The 22631-nt window shown below is 42.7% G+C and overlaps 1 protein-coding gene and 1 pseudogene across 9 annotated transcripts in view; both read left to right on the top strand.

The window, feature by feature from the left end:
• The window catches only part of SNCAIP (synuclein alpha interacting protein), a 113965-nt gene that overhangs the window by 32986 nt on the left and 58348 nt on the right, over positions 1-22631 (top strand). For 4 of the 9 annotated variants that reach the window (XM_005305144.5, XM_005305147.5, XM_005305145.5 and 1 more), the window contains exon 2: positions 19837-19939. The exons of 2 other annotated variants lie outside the window; for them this stretch is intronic. In XM_005305144.5, coding sequence (XP_005305201.2) covers positions 19883-19939 — 57 coding nt within the window. In that variant the 5' untranslated portion in view covers positions 19837-19882. Of the gene's footprint in view, positions 1-18388; positions 18434-19836; positions 19940-22631 lie in introns of those variants that run through there. 3 more of the 9 variants (XM_042854638.2, XM_065599272.1, XM_042854639.2) reach the window with 2 other exon arrangements.
• Positions 13593-14957, top strand: LOC122174100 (uncharacterized; annotated as a pseudogene).

Consider the following 22631-nt stretch of genomic DNA (forward strand, 5'->3'; position numbering starts at 1 on the left):
AGGGACCATTATGATCATCTGGTCTGACCCCCTGCATGCTGCAGGCCACAAAGCCGTCCCTACCCTTTCCTTGACTCTGCTGATGAAGTCCCCAAATCCTGTGTCTTAGTGACTTCAATTGGCAGAGAACCCTCCTGCTAGAGATCCCTGCCCCATGCTGTGGAGGAAGGCGAAAAACCTCCAGGGCCTCAGCCAATCTACCCTGGAGGAAAATTCCTTCCCAACCCCAAATCTGGCGATCAGTAAGACCCCGAGCATGTAGGCAAGAGTCTCCAGCCTGACCCTTGTTAGCCATTATACTGTTTACCTACCATTGTTTGGTATTCCTCAGCTAATATGTTTTACCATCAAACCATTCCCTCCATAAACTTGTCTAACTTAATCTTAAAACCAGACAGGTCCCTCGCCCCCACCGTTTCCCTCGGAAGGCCGTTCCAATATTTCACCCCTCTGACGGTCAGAAACCTTCGTCTAATTTCAAGCCTAAACTTCCCTACGGCCAGTTTATATCCATTCGTTCTCATGTCCACATTAGTACTAAGCTGGAATAATTCCTCTCCCTCCCTTGTATTTATCCCTCTGATATATTTAAAGAGAGCAATCATATCCCCCCTCAACCTTCGTTTTGTCAGACTAAACAACCTGAGCTCCTCCAGTCTCCTTTCATACGACAGGTTTTCCATTCCTCTGATCATCCTAGTGGCCCTTCTCTGCACCCGTTCCAATTTAAGTTCATCTTTTTTAAACATGGGAGACCAGAACTGCACACAGTACTCCAAATGAGGTCTCACCAGCGCCTTATACAACGGAAGCAGCACCTCCTTATCCCTACTAGATATACCTCGCCTAATGCATCCCAAGACCGCATTTGATTTTTTCACCGCCACGTCACATTGTCGACTCATAGTCATCCTGCGGTCTACAAGAACCCCTAGGTCCTTCTCCTCTTCCATTACTTCTAACCAATGCGTGCCCAGCTTGTAGCTAAAATTGTTGTTAGTCATCCCTAAATGCATCACCTTACACTTTTCACTATTAATGTCTGAGAGCCAGCTGGGATATAGTGAAGATTATGGCATCTTTACCATAAAGAACATCTGTTCACCAGTACCAACTTCCTTTTGAAAGACTGTAATAGTTGCTTTAATGAATGGTAATTTATTTATTTGATTGATTGATTTACTGTACTAGGGATATAGTGAAGATTATGGCATCTTTACCATAAAGAACATCTGTTCACCAGTACCAACTTCCTTTTGAAAGACTGTAATAGTTGCTTTAATGAATGGTAATTTATTTATTTGATTGATTGATTTACTGTACTAGTCTAAAAGGATATAGGTAGTAGTAATGCAGAGCGTACTGAAATGATAAGCATATCCTAATTGTAGCTTGTTTAAACAGTGGTTACTCAAATTGCTTTTAATATATGTTTCTATGTCCACTTAGTCCAGAACTACTTTCCCTACTGTAATTTTAAATGTGTCAAGCTATGAGATTTCCACTGTTTCCTTAGGGAGACAACTCTACAGTCTAATAGATGCCGTCCTTGGGAAATTTTTTCTAATAGTAAGGTTTGGTTTGGTTTAATTTCAGCCCATTGTTCTTGGGGGGGAAAAAACAACCTCCTCTTGACCCATCCTAATTAATGTATCTCCCTCCTTGACGTTTAATACCTTTCAGATATTTTTAACTTGTTCATTGTTTATTTTGGGGAAAAGTTGATCTACATGTAACTGATTCCTAGAGCTATGTGAAGCTGGTGACTTTTTTTTTTTTTTTTTGATAATTTTTTGAAGGATTTTTTTTTGTCGTTTTCCCTTGAAAGGATATTGCAATCCTCTAATTCACTTTTCTGAAAATAGATTTTTATTTACTATAAAAAATATTAAAAATTCAGTCTTTGAAGCTAATTCTCCTTGAAATAAACTCTTTTTCATTTTGGGGACCTGTCCTAATCAGATAATGCAAATAGTTTAATTGAAGTCAATGAAACTATCCATGTAAGTAAAGCAAGCCTGTTTTCCCTAGAAAATGAGTACATTTTAAATGCAAAATGGGCCTATTTTTTGTTTGTAATGGAATGAAAAAAACCTCCATACTTTGAGTAGATTTAATTGTGAATATTTCATATACATCTTGTTGACTTGATTGCAAGTAGATAATTTCAAAGAGAAGTTAATATCCCTGTAATGGGAGCAATATTTGAGAAGATGTAAACTCTTCTGTATTGAATGACTCCACTTACCTCCTAGATTGAATCACGCTGTTGCAAAATCTTTAATGTGCTTGTTGGAGAAATTATTCTTGAGAACATGTCAAGATAATATGGTAGGTAGGTAAGTATATAGCTACAGTCCTGTTTTATGGAATAAGTGGAAGTTCTTTGTCATTTAAAGAACACTTTCCTAAACATGTTAAGGGAATACCCCACAAAATATGTTCCCTCTTGAGAGGGGGGGATAGAATGTAGTGTTTTAGGGGAAAAGGAGGATTTATACTCCAAGGTATTTTCCAACTGCAAATACATCAGGTATCTCTCTCTAACGGAAAAATGAGCAAGAGAAGTGTACAATGTATGGCTTCACTTTCTCCTCCTCCTGAGGCAACACTTCTCTGTTTTTCATACAGAGACTTGTAAACCAAAGAATGCATACTCCATATTTATCACTAACCATGGCTTTGGAACCCTGTGTGTGCCTAATATAAAGAAATGTTGCTGAAGGAAGTGTTGCTGTGAAAAGGATATTTACATAATAAAGAAGCACTAGCAAGTAGAGCTTTATCTTTGATACCCCATTGCAAACACTGCTTTTCTGCTGGCATGGGTTGATGGATGGGATGGACAGGAGAGACAGGGCAAACTATATTAAGCACCCAATGCAGAAGGTTTGAGTACTCCTTATTAAAACTTGGAGCCAATCACACTTTCTGTATTGGGGTTGAACACAGTTTAGCCTTGGCTTATGTCTGAGATAAAACTGCGTTCCACCACAATTTAGGAGGGGAGTTGCATGATATCTTGTGTCAAACACAGCTACAGCTACTGCCCTGTGTAGATATAGCTTGGTAGTCTGTTCAAAAGAGTGGTATTATAAATGCAACTTATAATAACAAGAATACACTCTGCCCTTGTTATGTGTTCTGATGAAGTTTCTGTTTGGTCTCTCCCTTCATTTATATATACATACATGTATCATTTAGAGAGAGTTGTGGGTCATTTAATCTAGCTCTCCTCTGCATGTCAATGAGGCTCAAAGTCTATGAAAAGAATTAGCTGGTTGAAAATGTTTATACAAGTTTTCTTCAAATGCAGTTGACATGAAAATCACCCTGTCTGAAACAATTGTCTTTTGAGCTATGGTGCAGCAAAGTAAGTGTGTTAACATTACATGACTGTGGAATATTTCATATTATCAATTAACAGTCTCGTAGTAGTTCAAAGTGAATACAAACCTAAATTAATCAAATATAGCAAATCAAATATCTGTGTTCAAACAGATCAGCTGACTGTTTATTTATTTTGATACTTTCATTAAGATTTAGCATACAGTACATTAGCTTTTGCAGAGTACATGAGCCATGTATGCTGTTTCAATTTTAAAATAACAGATATTAATTTCCATTCTCTTTGGTTTCTCCTTCAGGACTAATTAAAGCAAACAAGTTTATTTTTCTAGGCACCATTCCAAAATGTGCAAGTGCATGCATTCTGGTTTAATGCTTTGAGTGCGATTTTTCTTTTGCTTAAATCTCTAAGGAAATACAAATGTGTTTCTGGAAATGGATTGTATTTATTACTATCAAATTCAGATTGGTACTTGACAAACTTCGTGGTCTGTCTTCAAAAGAATGTTACAGTTCAGCTCACTCAGTTGCCTAAACATTGAATGCTTTTTAAAAAAATATATGAGTAGTTCAAAAGTTTTCTGAGAGGGGGTATGTGACGTGTCATTCCATATTCTTTATGAAAATATGCTTATGATATGAATATGACATAACAGATATACTTTATGCAAGATGGCTCATGTGAAATATCATTGGAAAGGTTATGATTTACTGAATGCGATTATCCTATTTGTATGCCTGTATCATTTCTGTATCTGAAATTAGGAATATTGACTATATACTGTATCTGTATTTCAACTATGCTACTTTGACACCCACTGCTAACCCTTCAGGTACAACAACTGAAAAGCCAGACAGGGCAGATGGCCCATCAACAAGGACAATGGACTGGAAAAGAGCTTAGTCTTCCTGTGTAGGTCAGCCTGTGAAGAATGGCTACAAGGGCCCTACAGAGTCAGGTGGTCTTGCTGTGACAGATTTATGTTACCAATCGGCGTGGGGCTTCAGGTGATCAGGCTGAAGCCGCAGGATCTTTAGGGGAGGAGATGAAGGAATACACCAAGTGACTAAGTTTAAAGCTTTATTAACCAAATAACAGCGGTGAGTGCTGGGTGCTCCCCACATTACTCAAGGGAAGGAAGAAAGCATTAGCGCCCGAGCCCTAACCCACTTTCATACTCACACACGTACAACCCAAGGCTGGCCAAGCCTGGGTGTAATGTAAGAAGAAAAGGGGGAAGGGTAGATGGGAGTTCTGTCCTGTGCACAGGCCGTCTAGGATCCGCTGTTGATCTCCGACTTGCTTCAGCTCTCGGGACGGTTTTAAGCCCTGGGTTCTTCTGGGGGCGTTTTAGTCCAGGGATCCTTGTCTCCCATGCTCTCTGTAGCTGTCCAAACTGGCCTTCTGCAGCTCCCTTAGGTTCCCCAAAACACACCGGCTTCAGGGTCTCAAGACTGTTGTTCTTCCACTCACTGGCCTTCGCAATCTTTCTCATTTTGCAACCCCCTTCAGGTCTGCCTGGTTCAGCTCTCCTTTCCCACAGGTTTTTGGCTGTTTGGCAGCAGGGAGCTTATTTGTGTTCATTGGCCTTGAGCGGCAATTTCATTCCTTATCTTCGAGCCTAGCTGAATCATCAAGTTAACCCGTTCCTCCACCTTCGGCCTCTTGCAACCTGCAAAGGAATCTTTCATTCCACACTCACACCTTCAACCCTTCCCAAAATCCTTTCCCATGCATATATAAGCGTTAGCAATCTACAACGCTGGTGCTTACCCAGGGGACCCCATGGGTGGGGCAGGAGTTTTATTGTGACATTGTCACCTGTTACTGAAACATTACCTGGGACTTCTTGTAACTTTCCACTGTAAGGGAAGGGGGGTCAAATTAAGAAACAAAGGACTCCCATCTTATGCAAATCCTATTTAAGGGTGGGCAGTAAGGTAATCCAGGTCATCAGTTCTCCTCTGCTACTCCACCCAAGATGACTACTGGAAACAGCTAAGACTGAACAGGGGGAAAGAACTGGTCCCAGGCCGGAAGGGCATCTAGCCTGTGAAGAAGATTATTAGAACCACATTTAGGGTGAGAACTTACATGTAACCAGTTTCTTTAGTGTATTAAGCTTAGTTTGCATACTCTGTTTTATTTTCTTAGTAATCTGCCTTGTTCTGTCTGCTATCTCCTTAATTACTTAAAATACACCTGTTATAGTTAATAAATTTATTTCTGGTTTATAATATAACCCAGTTTATGTGATTTTTAATGGGGGAGGAGGAGCCGCGAGAAATGATGCATACCCCCTTCCACATTGAGGGAAGGGGCAAATATATTATATCTTTGGGTCTGTACTCCAAGGGAGGTAGACATCTGAGTGCTGGAGCAAGTCCCTTAAGCTGAGTCTTCCCAGAGCTGATCTGCAGCTGGGTGTGGCTCTGCCCGTGTGTGTGTTAGAGGAGGTTTTAAGAGCCTGGCTCAGCAAGACAGGTAAAAGGGGGCCCATGTTGGCAGAACAGGTAGACTCAGTGGTATCTCAGCACATCAGGTGACTTCCCAAGGGGTCCAACCCATCACAGAGTATAAAGGTGCATTTTTCTTTTTTTAAATATTTAAAATATGCAGTAAAAGCTTGTTCACAAGAGAACGTACAGGAATACTAATGAAAAGCAGGCAGAGAAGACCTATGAAACACCAGCTAAAAGTCAGATACTGTCTCCCTACTCATGTAGGGTAAAATCTCACCTCATTGAAGTCAGTGGCAGAGCTCCTATGAATTTCTGCGGAGCCAGGATTTCACCCATTGAGTAATACTTTACTTCTAGAGTCAGGGTATATCTACACCAGGGGTCGGCAACGTTTGGCACGTGGCTTGCCAGGGTAAGCACCCTGGCGGGCCAGGCCAGTTTATTTACCTGCTGACATGGCAGGTTCAGCCGATCGCGGCCCCCACTCACCATGGTTCGCCGTCCCGGGCCAATGGGGGCGGCAGGAAGCAACGCGGGCGAGGGATGTGCTGGCCGCGGCTTCCCGTCACCCCCATTGGCCCGGGACAGTGAACCGCGGCCAGCGGGGGCTGCGATCGGCCGAACCTGCCGTGTCAGCACGTAAATAAACTGGCCCGGCCCGCCAGGGTGCTTACCCTGGCAAGCCACGTGCCAAACGTTGCTGACCCCTGATCTACACTTTAAAATGGTATGTGGCGCAGCTGCAGCACTTCAGCGTGGACACTACATACATTGGGTTTTCCTATTGATGTAGGTTATACATTTCCCTGAGAGGCTGTAGCTAGTGCTGTCTACACTGGGGGCTAGTTTGGTATAACTACATCTCTCTGGTGTGAATTTTTCAAAGCCCTTGGAGACGTAGCTGTACCGATGTAAATTCCTAGTGTAGAACAGCCCTAAGTAAGTATGCAGAGTAACGTACTACTCAGCATAAGTAACAGCATCTTGCCCTTATGATCATACTTTACACCCATTCCTTGCTTCTAGATATGCAAGTTTTATACAGACTAAAAATTGTCTCTCACAGTAACCATTAAGGCTACGCCTACATTGCACACTACTGGCAACACACCTACAGCCTTGGCTACACTTGCGAGTTACAGCGCAATAAAGCAGCCCCAGGCATCCAAGCTCACTCCCCATCCACACTGGCAAGACCCGTAGAGCGCTCTGACTCCACAGCTACAGCGCTGCTTGTATTTCACCTCGGCGAGTAGAATAACATTTGCTGCACCCTTGCTGGAGCACCGTGGCGCCAGTGTGAATGAGGTGTTGCGTTACTGTGCTGTGATCAGCCTCCAGAAACGTCCCATAATGCCCTTAAGTCAAGTGGCCACTCTTGTCATTGTTGTGAAATCGGCTGCAGGAATGCGGAAATGCCCTTTCAAAGCTCTGTTTCGGAGAAGCCGGCTGCTTATCAGCTCTGAGAAAAGCAAACATTTACTGTTTGCTTTGAGTGAGTAAGAGAGAGAGGTGGGGGGAAAGAGGGGGGTCTGAACTTACAAGACAGCATGCTGACACGCTCTCAGCACCCCAAAAACCCACTCTCTCTCCCCCCACATACACACAAAATACTCCCTGTCACGCTCCGCTCCACCCCACCCCCATTTGAAAAGCACGTTTCAGTCACTTGCATGCTGGGATAGCTGCCCATAATGCAGCGCTCCCAATGCCGTTGCAAGTGCCGCAAATGTGGCCACGCAAGTGCGCTTGAAGCTGTCAGTGTGGACAGACTGCAGTGCTTTCCCGACTGCGTTCTACGAAGGTGGGTTTAACTCACAGTGCTCTACATCTGCAAGTGTAGCCATGACCTAGTTGAAAATCGGTCTGTGCCCACACTGTGATGTGCAGTGAAAGGCTCTGGTTGGAGGAGGCTGCAAGGAAAGGCTCCAACAGTGGAGACCTGCTGGAGCCCTTCTCTGTTGCCTCCCCTGCCAGAGTCTTTCCCTGCTGCTGGATCCTTTCCCTGCGGCAGGGGAAGACTCTGGCAGGGAAACACTACACTGCTAAAAATAGCAGTGTAGAGTGGGAAGGCTCTGCTTGGAGATGTAGAGAGCCCTGAACAGAAAGTACATACCCAGGGCCGGCTCTGGCTTTTTTGCCGCCCCAGGCAAAAAAGCTTCTGGCCGCCCCCCCCCACCCTCCAGCGCGGCAGGGGAGGGCGCGGAGGGGAGGGTAGCGAGCCCAAGTCAGGGCTCCGCTCTCCCCGGCGGCCAGAGCACCGGGGGGAGGGCGGCGAGTCCCGGTCGGGGCTCCGCTCTCCCCGGCGGCCAGGGGGACGGCGCCGGGGGGGGAGGGCGGCCGGAGCCCTGGGAGGAGGGCGGAGTGCCCAGCCGGGGCTCCGCTCTCCCCAGGGCTCCGCTCTCCCCAGCGGCCAGAGCGCTGGGGGGAGGGCGCCGAGCCCCAGCCGGGGCTCCGCTCTCCCCGGCAGCCAGAGTGCCGGGGGGAGGGCGGCGAGCCCGGCCGTGGCCCTGCTCTCCCCGGCGGCCGGAGCCGGAGCACCGCACCATGCTGCCCCCCTCCAGGTGCCGCCCCAAGCACAAGCTTGGTGGGCTGGTGCCTGGAGCCGGCCCTGTACATATCATAAGGGTTCAGGCATGTCTTTACTCAGCTAAGCAGTGCCTTGCAGTCTACACTGCTAATTATGCCTGTGCTAGGGTTGTGGAGGATTTCCCATGCAATGGGCAGGGTGGAAGCTTTGTATACCTGAGAAAGTCTTGAGGATTACATGTAAGCACACACTTTTCTTGACCTCCTTTGAGACCCCTTAGCGCAGCTTCTGTCTTTCTCGCCAGTGGCTGGATGGAACTCTTTGTAAAGTTTTGCTGAAGGGGCCCTGCTCTACAGCATAAAACAATAAAGGCCTGCCTGTCATTTCCCCCCTCTGCAGTCATTGCTAAACTCCTATTAATTTCAATAGAAGCAGAATCAGGCCCAGAATTTTCTGTTTTCTCTTTCCAGGGCTGAGTATGGTGTTTCTGCAGGCTCTTGTGGCTATAATTCAGTTTTTTAAAGTTTTTTTTTTTAAATAGCATCTCTTAATTGTTTGAGCATCAGTATGCTTGGTCCCATTCCAGTCTCAGCCCTATTGGTAACATTTGTATAATGATTGTACTTGTGTGCTGATTAAAAGCAGTGCTTTCACTCTGACTTGCTTCAGAAGTAATAGACCATTATAAATGGCTGCTGTGAACTTTTGAACTCAGGGGAATTTCTGAATAAATGTGATAAGGAATAAGGTAATCCTGGTCTCAGAATTCACTCCTCCAGTGAAGTAAATTACGTCATTTTCAACCCAGTTGTTCATTTTTCTTACAATACATTGTTCCTTCAAATTCACCTACAAAAGAAAAAAAAGGGTATTTTAATTTTGAAGTTGACTGTGTAGATAATTCCCCTTGTACTATGTATTTTTCTTGGCTTGCTTAAAAGGGAGAAAAAAAGTAAATAAAACAAGCTAGTACTAGAGAGACGCTTAGTCAGTGAGAGAAAATCCAGACGTTGCACTTGACAAGTAATAGAAACAATGTTATTTAACATAATTTTTTTTAAAGAAAAAACCTTGTGAGATTCCTAAAACTCAGAAAGATGGGTTGAACAGTACACTAGAGATTGCATTGTAGTATTAAGATCCCTCATTAGACTTATTACTTTCAAAATAGTGTCACAGTATGTCAGGTTGTCATTTTATCTGAATGTGTGAAGCTGAAATCAAGTACTTTAGCTGAAAATCAACTGTCAATTTGAGTAACAACTTCTGAGTTTTCATTCCCAGGCTGGTCTATTTAAATCTTTAATGATGAAACAGTCATATCACCTTAGAGTTATTGAGGACAATGTAAATATAAATAAGTGAGCTGTATTTTTTGTGTGTGGTTTAATTCATCCCTACTGGGAAAATTAAACTGTAAATACATATACATGGCATACAAATAGAGCTGCAAGCTATAAACTATTAATATTTTTTATTGTGATAGCACCTAGAGTCTTTAATCAGTAGTGGGACCTCATTGTATTAGGCATTGTACCAATACTCTTTTGTGATTATATACTTCTTTTTATGTTTTGCACCCAAAACTCCAAGAGGATTTCAGTATATGGCACTTAAAGCCATAGTTCGACCTCCTACAAGCAAACTTTTATACAGAGCCTCATCCAAAGCTTATTGGGAGTCTTACCATTGACTTCCCTGGGGTTTGGAGTAGGACTCTGCTGCCCATGTTCGGTTCTGTACTGTACTTGTATCCCCCACCCCCACCCCCAAACAGACACACACTGTAGCAGTGCTCCTGGATGTGTGCTTTCCTTCAGGCTTAAGCAGCTGGATGACTGAGATTGCCATTACAGTGCCAAATTCATCCTTAGTGGTACTCTGCTGAAGCCAGTAGTGTTCCAGCAGGGATTAATTTGATCCAGAGTCCCAGATAATTTCTGACTGCTGCCAGAATTTACTGAAAATCTGCCTTCCGGAACAATTTTAATTGGGTGCTGGGGTTTAAAGTCCAGGCAGAATAGACTGAACAGAATAATTTTTACTGTTCTTTTGGTTTGAAACTGAAGAAGCTTGGTTATATTTTCTTAGCTCTTTGTAAGGGCAAGTCGACATTACAAAATAAGTTGACCTAAATTAGGTAATTATTACGGTGGTTCATGTCCACCCTTTGTCCCCTGTCCATGTACAAATCCTCACCAGAAGCGCTTCCATCGACTTAACTGTGTGGGGCATTGTGGGGCACTGACAGATGGAGCACCCCCTGCCCTGGGGCTGACAGCTGGAGCTCTCTCCCCACCCCCTCCCTGGGGTCGACAGCCCCAGCCACTCAGAGGCCAACAACCAACAGATGATGTAACTCAGTGTCTACAGAGACACTGAGTTGCCATAGCTACATCAACCTAAGTGCTACACCTCTTGCGGAGGTGGTGTTATTGAGTCAGAGTAGTGAGTGACTTACATCAGTGGGAGCAACATTGTAATTTGAACATATACAGAGTTAGGTCAACGTAAGCTGCCTTACGTCAACCTAACTTTATAGTGTAGACCAGGCCTTAATGTTAGTCATGGGATAAAGTTGTATGACACTCATCAGGTTTTAAGTATTGCTTCCTAACAGTCATTCATTTGTACTGTATACCCAATATAAAGATTGTAAAATCTTCCACTATGTGTGTGAATCTTGTTTATCTTAGAACTGCTGTACATATCTAATGCTCAAGAGAGGGCAATACGTTTATTTTTGATCTCAGACCTATAATTGTGTAAAGTAACAGTCTCTAATTAAAAACCAACCGGCATGGCATTCTGGATTTAGAGCCTAAATCTTTAATATTAGCTTTTGCACATGTGCACTTAAGGAAATCTAGCCTTTTGTCAACCAAAAGTATTTACTTTTGAGTTATTTTATTTGAGTTGAAAGTTTAAGTAAATCCCCAAGTACTTTAGCATAGTAGTTTTGAGATGTGGAAAATAGTTTACTGTTTATCCTTCAGCTGCATTTCTTAAAATCATAACCCAAATGTATATTAAAGTGATGGCAAACCTCTTTTTAATTGTTGTTCTTGTATCCATGAATAAATCTGTTAGCCGTGATTATCAGTGATTTGTTGTTTTGTTTTGTTTTGTCTTCAACAAAGGACATTTCCCCCTCCCTCTTTCTTCCACTCCACTGCTCTTGGTTTTAGTCCTTCACTCAGAGTAGGGTTAGAGACCATTCTAGGCTGAGGAAGGCTGGATGAGAATCTTTTCTGAAGCAGCTCATTTCATCTATATACTTGGCTCAAGGGATCGTTGCAGAGCACCTTTGCTCCAAGGCTTTTGCAGTTTGCCCAGTGTAGGGAGCAAGGAACTGAACGATGCATCTGCTGCTCTTTTCTTTCTGCCTTCCCTCCCACTCCACTTTTTCTTCACTCTGTCAACCTCCCTCTCCCACCCACCCACCCCAACACACAAAATGCGTAAAGAAGAGTAAGATGCATGAAGTGGTAGGTCATACTAGACCTGGCCCTCTCAGAGGTCCAGAGAGGCCCAGGCCACTTCCAGCTTTTGAGGCCCCTAGCCACAATAAAAAAAAAAAAATACAACACATGAAAACAAAATAAGGCACCAAAAAAAGAGTGAGACATAATTTGAATATTTTTTTAATTTAACAAATGCTTTTCTAGCCTTTTTCTGTGCAAATGCACTAATTATTGAGGAAAAATGTAGCTTTCATGCAATGTCACAGTTGATATTAAGCATGGCGAGCCCATTCAAATGCTCTTGTCCCATAGTTGAACGGTGATAGTTCTTTACCTGCTTCAACACATTGAAGGTGCGTTCATCTGAAACCACTGATGCAGGCAAACTGACAAAAATACGCAATGCAATTGTGATATTAGGAAACACCCCAGAGAGTCTAAGTTCAAGTATTTCTTGAAGCAATTCCTTAAATTTGCAGCTCTAAGCTGAGAGTGTCACATTTTGATCCGATAGGGATGCACATGAAAACAAGTTGCGAAACTTATCAAATGCCAAAAAATTAACAAGTGTCTAAATTTGAGGTCCCTTTTGAGCTTGAGGCTCAGGCCAAATGGCCCTGCCCTCTCCCCCCATCCGATTGGCCCTGCACTAGACATATCTGTGATCGGGACTTTCTGTCCCCTTGGAGTTTTGCTGTTGAAAGAGACATATTTTTGCCATCCTTTTGCCATTTCTGATATATCAAAAAGGTAAACTGAAAGAATTATTTTATGCTTATTTTACTTGCCATTATTATCATAATGGGTTTCTGCGGGCCAGTATTACCTGAGAACAACTTCTGTTTTACATTTTTTTTTAAAATCTTTTCCCTCTTAACTTCTTGTCCCCGTTCCCCCCTTGCGTCTCTGCCCTCCCCCAAAAGGAAGAATTTTTAAAGATGACTTGTTCAAGGATAACTTAGATGTCAAATTTGTTTTTTCCAGCAAGAAAATATAGGTGTCTCGAGGTTTTTTTTTTTTAGCCATGTTACTGTAACTGCACTTTTCCCAAAGAACAGAAAATGGCAGATACCTGGTTAAGTAGACCCAGAAGAGAAATATAACAAACTAGGGACCACATCATCCATTTTTCTGCTTTTTGGTGGTGTTTAAAAGGAAATTGAAGCAGGATTCCAGTTTTCAGCTTCAGCCTCAGGAAAGATGTGGTAGTTAGTCAGTGCACCCAAGATTTTTAAGTAATAGTTGTTTCTCCAGCAGGTAATAAATAATTAAATTTCACTTGTATTTTTGGTTGGCAAAAGCTACCAGATAATAAGATTTCCCCGTTCCTTTTTTCTTTTTACCATTTTATCATGAATTTCTCTCTGTCTCTGTCCTTAGCCTGTTTTTTTATTTTGTGTGTGTAGGCAACAAGGTTTAAGTTCTGATAAATCAATTTTATTTGGGGGAAGGGTAGCAAAGAACAACCTAATATTTTGGGGAACCAATGAATGTTTCTCATACCTGAACAGGAAGGGGAAGGTGATTTTTAGCAAAACTGCATAACCCCTACATTATTTGAGGTTTAGCATTAATTACAATACAGTGCATGTGAGAGATTATTATTTTATTATGTATTTTACAAATATCATATTTCCATCTTCTTTAGTTAAGTAATATCCTTGTTCTTTCTCACAATAGTAGTGCCCATAAAATAATAAAAATACCCATTGGGTACATACATAGGGAGTGCTGTGGTTTGTGAGGTTTTTTTTCAGTATTGCATTCCATCAACAGGCTGGATTATTTTATGGGTTCTTCTCAGCTGTTGGAGTAATATGTATGTGAACCATCTCACCAGACAGATGAAATTTTTACAGGAATTCTTGAAGTCCAAAACCTTTCTAAGGAGCAAAATTCATTTGGGAAAACTAACCAGTTAAGAAACATGGAACTTTTTGCTGTCATATCAGAGATGATCACTTGCTTGCTCATCTGATTGCTGTGAGCTTGGTTGAAAAGATATTGTTAATCTGTTGTACCAGGAGGTGCATCACTGGACATTAGTGAATGTCACTCGTACTTATTTTCAGCGTTGCATTGGTTAATCTTGCTAAGAAATTGGTGGTAAATGTTATGAAGATTGTTCACACCTCCTGTGATATGTTGGATTCACCTAGCTGCAAAGTTCTCCTGTTCACAGCAGCACTGACTGACTGTGACTCTTGCCATATGATTCACAGTATATATATATATATATATTGCTCTGTTATGTTACACTATAACAAGTAATCTACCCCTGAGTGGCACTCCAAGCATGGACCAGTGCAAATGTTTTTGGTCATTGTTTTTGCTATTTGGGTTGCTGGTATTGCAGTTTGTTGTCCAGTTTTAGCACGTAAGAAAAGAACGCATAGCTGACTTCAGGAAACAAAACTTACCAGTGTTCCAGCGACTTTCTTTATGCAGAATGTAAGGTTGAGTACAGAAATAAAAAGTATAGGGTTGTTGTTTTTTTCCTATGGGAAAATATTTGTGGTGGTTATTGACCTTCTTCCCTTGTTAGTTTTAGTCTTTCTCTGTTTTCAAAGAGCCCTTCTGCTCTGGAACCATGAGAAAGCAACATATGGTGGCATTTGGATTGGGAATGATGTTGCAGAGACTAAGGTCCTCAGAGCACCTAAAGTTGTATCATTGATGTTTCTTGTTTCTGCACTCTAGGTTTCTCATTTTATCCTCAGGTGTTACCAAAAGGACCTAGACTCCTGTTGTTTTATGCCAATGATCCTCACAGTTCTGTCTTCAGGTTATTCATAAATCTATCAGTCCTTATCTTCTTAAATTGAATAATTACAGTTGAGGGTAAAGCTGCTGTCTTTCTGTTCCCAAATGAAAACAAATCAGTCAGCTGCACCAAAATTTGTTGTGCCTTCTCCATACATTTAATAACAGAAATCAATTGGATATACTGCAGTCCGAAGAGGGATGGATTTTAAAAGTAAAATAAAGAAAAACTGGAATAATGTTAATAATTGAAGCAAAACTCTGGTAAGACACACTTTTGGTAGTACATCTTGCTGCTGTATAAGGATATTGTAGCTGTAGACACTTGTTTATACCTGTTTGTGTGTACCCAGTCTGTTATGTGACTGTCCTACATTTTGTATCTTGTATCAGAGGGGTAGCTGTGTTAGTCTGAATCTGTAAAAAGCAACAGAGGGTCCTGTGGCACCTTTAAGACTAACAGAAGTATTGGGAGCATAAGCTTTCGTGGGTAAGAACCTCACTTCTTGCATCTGAAGAAGTGAGGTTCTTACCCACGAAAGCTTATGCTCCCAATACTTCTGTTAGTCTTAAAGGTGCCACAGGACCCTCTGTTGCATTTTGTATCTTGTAATTTATGTATTGCATATTTAGTCGTATGTTACCTCACCGTGGGCAGGTCTGTGTCTGGTTCAGATGGGGCACACTCTTCTAGGTTATTTGCAGATGGATTTGGGAATTTTTTGTCGCCACTTCATTGCCAGGTGGGTAGAGCCATTCCTTGGTCAACACATTTCAGAATTCATTGGTCTTCCATCCTAATATGTCCATACCAAGAAAGCCATTGAACTATTAACATGTTAATGAAGGTAGTTGCTGAATTCAGTTTTGAATAACCTCATTTCTGATCTTGTCCTGTCACTTAATATGGACCAACAGACGAAGACAACAAAGAATCAAAACGTCCCTCTTCCATTTTAAGAGGGGCAGGAACTTCCGAAAAAGCCACCTTCCTTCAACCAAGAAGAGATCCAGTTCACAGTCCATACGCTGAAATTTTGTGACATTTCACCTGAATTGTTGAAGACCAGTGAGAATATTATTGTACCATGGCTGCATAGGCTCTTCCAGACCATCTGGCACACTTATATTATCCCCGATGGGTGGTGTTACTTTACCTCTGTTCAAAAAGGACAACATGGCTGAGCGTAACAATTATAGAAGCATTATGCTGTTAGCAGTCCCAGGGAAAGTCTTCACTTCTTGGCTGGTGTCTCAAATCAGCGATCCACTTTGTGACAGACTGGGATACTCAATGTAGCTTTAGACCTGTTTTTTTTCATTGTTGACCAGATCTTTACCTTGAGACAGCTTTTTGAGGAGATAACTCAGTGGTTCTCAAACTTTTGTACTGGTGACTCCTTTCACATAGCAAGCCTCTGAGTGTGACCCCCCCCCCTTATAAATTAAAAACACTTTTTTATATATTTAACACCATTAGAAACGCTGGATGCAAAGCGGTGTTTGGGGTGGAGGCGGACAGCTCGTGACCCCCCATGTAATAACCTTGCGACCCCCTGAGGGGTCCAAACCTCCAGTTTAAGAACCCCTGATTTATATGCTACAGAGCTTGAACTTCACATTTACACCACACAGCTAAAAATGATTGACTACCCCATGAGGGGTCCTGATCCACAGTTTGAGAACCCCTGAGATAGCTGAATTTAATAAGACATGCACAACACTTTGTATAGACTTCTGTCAGGCCTTTTATTTAGTGCATCGAGCGAGTTTGTGGGATCTGATGAGGCAACCCAGCATCCCTGGGACGATAATTTCATTGATAGAAAAGATCTATAATTGATTTAAACTCAGTTTTCCATTCTATGTCAAATACAGCACATGGCTTCCTATCTCCATGGAGTTTGGCAAGGCTGTGTTCTGTTATCATTGTTCAATACTGGCATTGATTGGTTGATGGATATGCATGAGGAGGCATCATTTGGTGGCATTGATCTCAACACCATTCTTCTTTGAGATTTTGAATATGCTGATGACATTGTCTTATTGGCTCAGTTTGGCTCTCAGCTGCTGTGATTGACCAATCTGGTCAGGCAAAAAGGAGTGCACTTTGGTCTCCATTATCATATGGCTAAAACTAATCCCTGGCCATTACCATCAAGCAGCCTCCAGCTCCAGATGATAATCAGCTCAATATGAACCTGCCTGGACAGGACACTAAGCCGGTGGCAACTGTCAAATACTTAAGTCATGTCATAGACAGTACAGGAAAATGCTTGAAAGATGTGGACACTCGTACAGTAGCAGCTGCTGCCATATTTTGGGCCCTTCTGTAGCCTGCTTGGGGACTTCATAACATTGAGCCTGTTATGAAGCTGCATATCTGTAGAACCACAGTGATACCAACTCAGTTGCATGGCAGTGAAATGTGGGCATGGAGGAAGTGGATTGATGTTTTTGATGCTCATTTTTTTTGTAGTTACTAATGGCGTGTGTGCCAATGGGATGAAAAATGGGTATAGATAAGTCATGTAAAGGGGGCCTACTTCATGTAACATTCCCTCTTCTCTCGGCCTCCCCCACTAATAGTTGTTTTTGCTCTTACACTGCCTTTCACCCCTCATTATAGCCTATGTCCAGAGGTAACAATCTGTGCAGAATAAAGGACAGTGCACTGTTGCACTGCCCTTGGAGCAGTCTGGGAGGCTGAGACTCAGAGACTCATAATCTCTATCCCTCTCCCCTACTGTTTTGTGGAAGGAGTGAACTGCATTAGGTCTGTACTCAGAAATGTGTATGCTGTCAAATGTGCCATTATTACTGTGTTGCTGGGCACATGTGGGGGACAGAGTCAAGACTCTGAAATTTCCTGCCCTGTTCTGCCTACCACCAGTCTAGTGTGGTACATAGCAATTCTGCAGAACCTGCTTCTGAACCTGAATAGCTTCCCATAAGGCAAGTTACCGGCCTAGCAAAATTTGGCCACATGTAAGTTGGCACATTTAGTGAATGCCAAATTGATGTACAAAATGGAGCAGGAAATTTTTCTCATTTTATAGGACCTATGCTTGCAAGAGTAATTTGGTTGTTAATGATACAGTTTGACTAACATATCTAAACAACTAATTATTTTACCATGACTGAGCCATAATTTCCCTCCAAATGTACTATGTAACAGCCATAACAAATGTACTGCAGTCTTATGTGCCCATTAATAAACAAACAGGTGGAAAACTCTGAAGACCTGATCATGTCACCCTTACTCACACCGACTAGTATCTTACTATGTGAGTGCACTTTGAGCATCAATTTGGTATTCGGCAAGTGAACAACATGAGCGCAATTATTCTGCCCAGTAGTTTCCTATTATACACCACCTTCTGCTCCCTCATATGAAGAAGATATGGCTTGTTTTGTATTATTTTACACCCATCTCCCTCCCATTGTCCCATCTATATGTAACCCAACCCACCAACTAAGTCACAAGTGAATTTATTCCAGAGTCTGTCATGGAAGTTGTCCCCGTTTTGTATATTGCTCCTTGAATACAAAGTTTTAATTGAGGTAAAACCTGTTTTGTGTAAGTGGAAAATATGTAAGATTTGTATGTTTTTAAACAGTTGTCTGTAGATTGCTGTGAGGGAGAAATATATTAATATCTGAGTGCGTTCAGGGGGACGGGGGAAAACGTTTTTGAATTTCCATAGAAAACCTGATACTGAATGATCCTATATTTGCAGTAATTTGATGAGAATCAAACATTCAGCTTTTCAAACTTAAAAACTGTTTTGAATATATTTCTCACTTCTGCTTTTTATAGCGTTTCAAGAGCAGCTGTTTTAAGATCAACTTTTAGTTTGTGGAGGTCAGTGTATAGGAGATTAATGACTACAATTTTGTATGCCAATGAATATAACACCTGCAGAATAGGGTTTTGGGTTGTTGTTGTTTTTAAACTTGCTAGAACATTGCTAACCAAATGTTACTGATGCATACAATGATTCTGTTTAGACCAGCACAGCTTAATTTCCATTATTTGAAAACGCATTGTTTACCAATCGTCAGATTGATGAACTGGGGCTGGTATATTTTTTGCTTCAAGCTTTTCCTTTGTCACACAGAAGTGCTGGCAGAGTGAATTTGCTGCCATAATAATGCTTAGCACTTAGTTCCTTACGTCTTAATTGTTATTGTTAATGCATTATCATCTTTCTTTGTTAGCTAACTTAAGTATCTTCCTTTTTTCAGCATTGTACTTGTCTTCAGTCAGGATGTATGCCTTTGACAAGTTGGAAAATGATTTGATTAGAATTAAGAAAATTATGAGTACTTTATAATCCTAACCCCTTTGGAATGTGTGAGCTCTGATTCATGCACAGATTTTTTCTTAAGCTATTTTTTTTCACTGTGAGGAACTAGTAAAGAACCCCAAGGATTGGTGCCTATAGGTATAGATCAGTTCTTGTCACCCCAACCCCTATCCACACCCCTGCCCCCTGACAGGCCCCTGCCCCCGGGACCCCACACCTATCCAACCTCCCTTGTTCCCCATCCCCTGATTGCCCCCCACCCTGCAGAACCTCTGCCCCATCCAACCGCTCCCTGTCCCCTGATTGCCCCCCGGGACCCTCCGCCCCTTATCCAACTCCCCCGGCCCCGACTCCCTTACCATGCCACTCAGAGCAGCATGTCTGGCAGCTGCACTGCCAGGCTGGAGCTAGACACACTGCCACTCTGCTCGGCAGGAGCTCACATCCCCACCACCCAGAGCGCTGCCTGCATGGCGGTGTAGCTGCGGGGGAGGGGCCAGGGGCTAACATCCCCAGCTGGGAGCTCAAGAGCCAGGCAGGACGGTCCCGCGGACTGGATGTGGCCCGCGGGCTGTAGTTTGCCCCCCTCTGATTGAGAGGGCTGTTACTGTTTAAGGACTTGATCCTGCAACTGACTCTGTATGCGGAGCCTCTTTGACTTCATTGGGGCTCTGCATGGGAAGAGGGTGTCTGTGAGCGTACAACAAGTTGCAGGATTGGAGTCTGTCACATCCTGTTCATATTCAAGGTGGCTGTCCTGCTGTATTAGCTGAAATGGGCACAAAAACAACCCCATGATACATAGCCAAGAACAGACAAATTAAATTAAAGGTATTTGGAAGGGTACTTCAATTCCAGTCCAGCTTAAATACTTTTTCAGTAATGTGACCATGTGAAAACATTTTAAAGGTTTTAGATTCTTTAATATATAATACCTCATTTTCTGTATTTTTAATAGGACTTTACTGCTGTACTGACTCACCCAAAATGTGCATAGAAGAATAATGGAAGCCCCTGAATACCTTGATTTGGATGAAATAGATTTTAGTGATGATATATCTGTAAGTATAAATATTTTTTGTTTGCTTAGAGAGGGAGGATTTAAGTGGCTCGATTTCTAGCATAAGATACACATCTCATTGTCATTAGAAGCCAAAGCAGGCTTTTACCTCATGCAGAGGATACTTATTTTGCTTCAAGTATATATGAACTGAATTCGGGTATATACAAAAAATAAACAATGTCCCCATGTGCAAGAATGAAAATCAGATTTTTTCCCAAGGGAAACATAAATCTCTGAAAGTAGAGCTTGGGGCCCACACTTTGTCTGCATTAATAAAGATGATCTGTAAATCAAATTAATAAATTTATTTTACTCATGCTGAGCTGCCTTTATTAACTCTTTGGGTGAATTACCCATCAAGTGATTACCTACGATCACCAAAAGAATAGTTTTAAAAGAATTGAAAATAGGGCCATATGCTATCCCCTTCCCCCATCACTATTTTATTGGTGTAACTTGCTACTTTGCCACGTAGGCCAGCTCCAGGCTTCAGCAAAAGTTTCATTAATAGGTTGCAATTTGATATGTTTTGAGGTCTTATACTACAGCTAGACCAGCAGGACTTCCAGGGAGTCTAAAGAGAGCATGGTTCTGTTGCACCACTTCTCTCCTCATCCATTACTAATGGACTAATGCCCCCACCTAGGTATGGAATTCAGAGGCATCCAATGTTACTTTTGGAGGCTCCAGGACTAAGCTCCGTCCTTGAGCTCAGGATGCCGGATTTTCTGCCTCCAGAGGTGGAACAAGTTGGCGGTTAAGTTTCTCCTGAACATTTTGTTTTTAAATCTTTATTTGTACTCATTTTCATGCAGTTGCAGTTTATAATCTTCCTCTTCCTGTGCATTGGGTAAATAGCAGCATGGTGACTTCAACCACCTGGATCTGCTACTGTAGCATCTCCCCTGCTGGGCTCCTCTGCCCTCACTCAGACATGGCAGAGCTAGCCTGCAAATACTTGACTTAAATCTAATGAGGTATTCCCTATGTGAGGCAGCACTTACAACAGCTACAGAGGGTGAATTATACCCTGCCAGCCAACACACTTGCTTTGCCAGAGTACAGGGCTCAGAGTTGGACTGGCATGCCTGGTCTCCACCTTGCCCCGAGGAGACACAAATCCAATCAGGGGTTTCTGAGTTTTTCAGGGAGAGAGTCTAAGGATGAGGAGGAAGCTAACTGCAAAAGACTTGGGCTGGACAGGGGAAAAAAACACAGAAATGATCCAAAGTCCTCCCCCCGCCCCGTGGATTCTGAAGTGGGCCCTTTGTTCCCTGGGGAAAGAAGCCAGGCTCCTACACAGCTCCCTTTTCTCCCACTGAGATTCAGGGAATTTTCATGATATTCATGGATAAGTCCTGAAAACTCCAGAGACCCAAAAAGGATAAAGCAAACGTGTCCTTCACAAGGCAGTAATTAATATTTTTAATGAACAAGTGGGGTGAAAATCAGGGTTTATACCTGTGACTGGGTGCATCATAATACCCCTTCTCCTTTGCCTTCTTCTGCAGAGGCTTTGTTTACTGGGGCTTTTCTACATAGAAGCTCTCATAGTGCTCTGTATCCTGCTCATGGCCCCATCCCCTACCTACAGCATGTCTGGGCATGCAGAGAAGCTTGTTCCTCCTGTGGAGCCCTGCCTCAGTATGCAGCCTAATGGGAATTGTGCCTGTCTGGCTTTCAGCCCGAAGTCCCGTGCTGTGCTAGAGAAAGGGACTCAGATTTCAGGAATGGGAATTGTGCCATATGATCAATAGCCATAAACTTTTGCTGTGCCACAGAAAGTGGCTGAGGCTCTGGAAAGCAGGAAAGGGTCTCTCTCCCCACCTCGCCCTTACTCTGCATGCTGGCTCCTAAGCTTTACATTCTCTTCAGACAGTCAGTGACCAGATCAGAGGCACTTGAGGATCCCACTCCTCATGAAGCTGTATCATCATGGGATTACAGGGGGGTAAGAGGACTGAGAAATACAGGGCCGAAGGATTGGGGATAGCATTGGTGGAATCTCTGGACATGAACTGGGGGACCCAGGCTTGAGCTATGTCCATGCTTCAAAATGACAGGGTTTGGACCCAAGTCCCAGTGGGACTTGGGCTCACCCCACCCCAGGTGGCTCCTAGGACCTGGGTCCTGAGGGCTTGCTAAGGTTTATATGTAGATAGTAAGTGGGATTGGGCTTATACCTATGTCTGACACCAGCTTTACAATGCAGTATAGGGGTACTGGCTCTTCCAGTTGAGGTATGTGTACCAGTACCCCTCCTCTACTGTGTGGTCCCCATGCCAGGTTAGAGTGTGTGTACTACCTCCCACCTGTAAACAGTGAGAGGAAGGAGTACCACACATGCATCACAGAAAAACAAAACAAAATTCTCAGCATGACAAAGACAAAAGAGCATTTGTGTACGAGTGCTTATAATTCCTGAAGACTCTTCCTTCTGAACAACCCTCTGCACCAAGAGTCTGAAGTGGCTGGTAGTAGTCACAGCAAGGCACAGGTCGCACATTACACACTTATACCCATACATAGACAACATGCCAATCAGTACCTTGTACGGAGAAACAGAACCTTTCATAACTGGAAAGCAGCTGGAAAGGATCCATAGCTACCCTTTCTTCAAAATCAGGAAGAGCTTTTGGTCCCAGTGCAGAGAATTGCTCACCTAGAGCTCAAAATAAATAATCATCGAA

The sequence above is a fragment of the Chrysemys picta genome, chromosome 6 (assembly GCF_011386835.1).
Source record: "Chrysemys picta bellii isolate R12L10 chromosome 6, ASM1138683v2, whole genome shotgun sequence".
NCBI lineage: Eukaryota > Metazoa > Chordata > Testudines > Emydidae > Chrysemys > Chrysemys picta.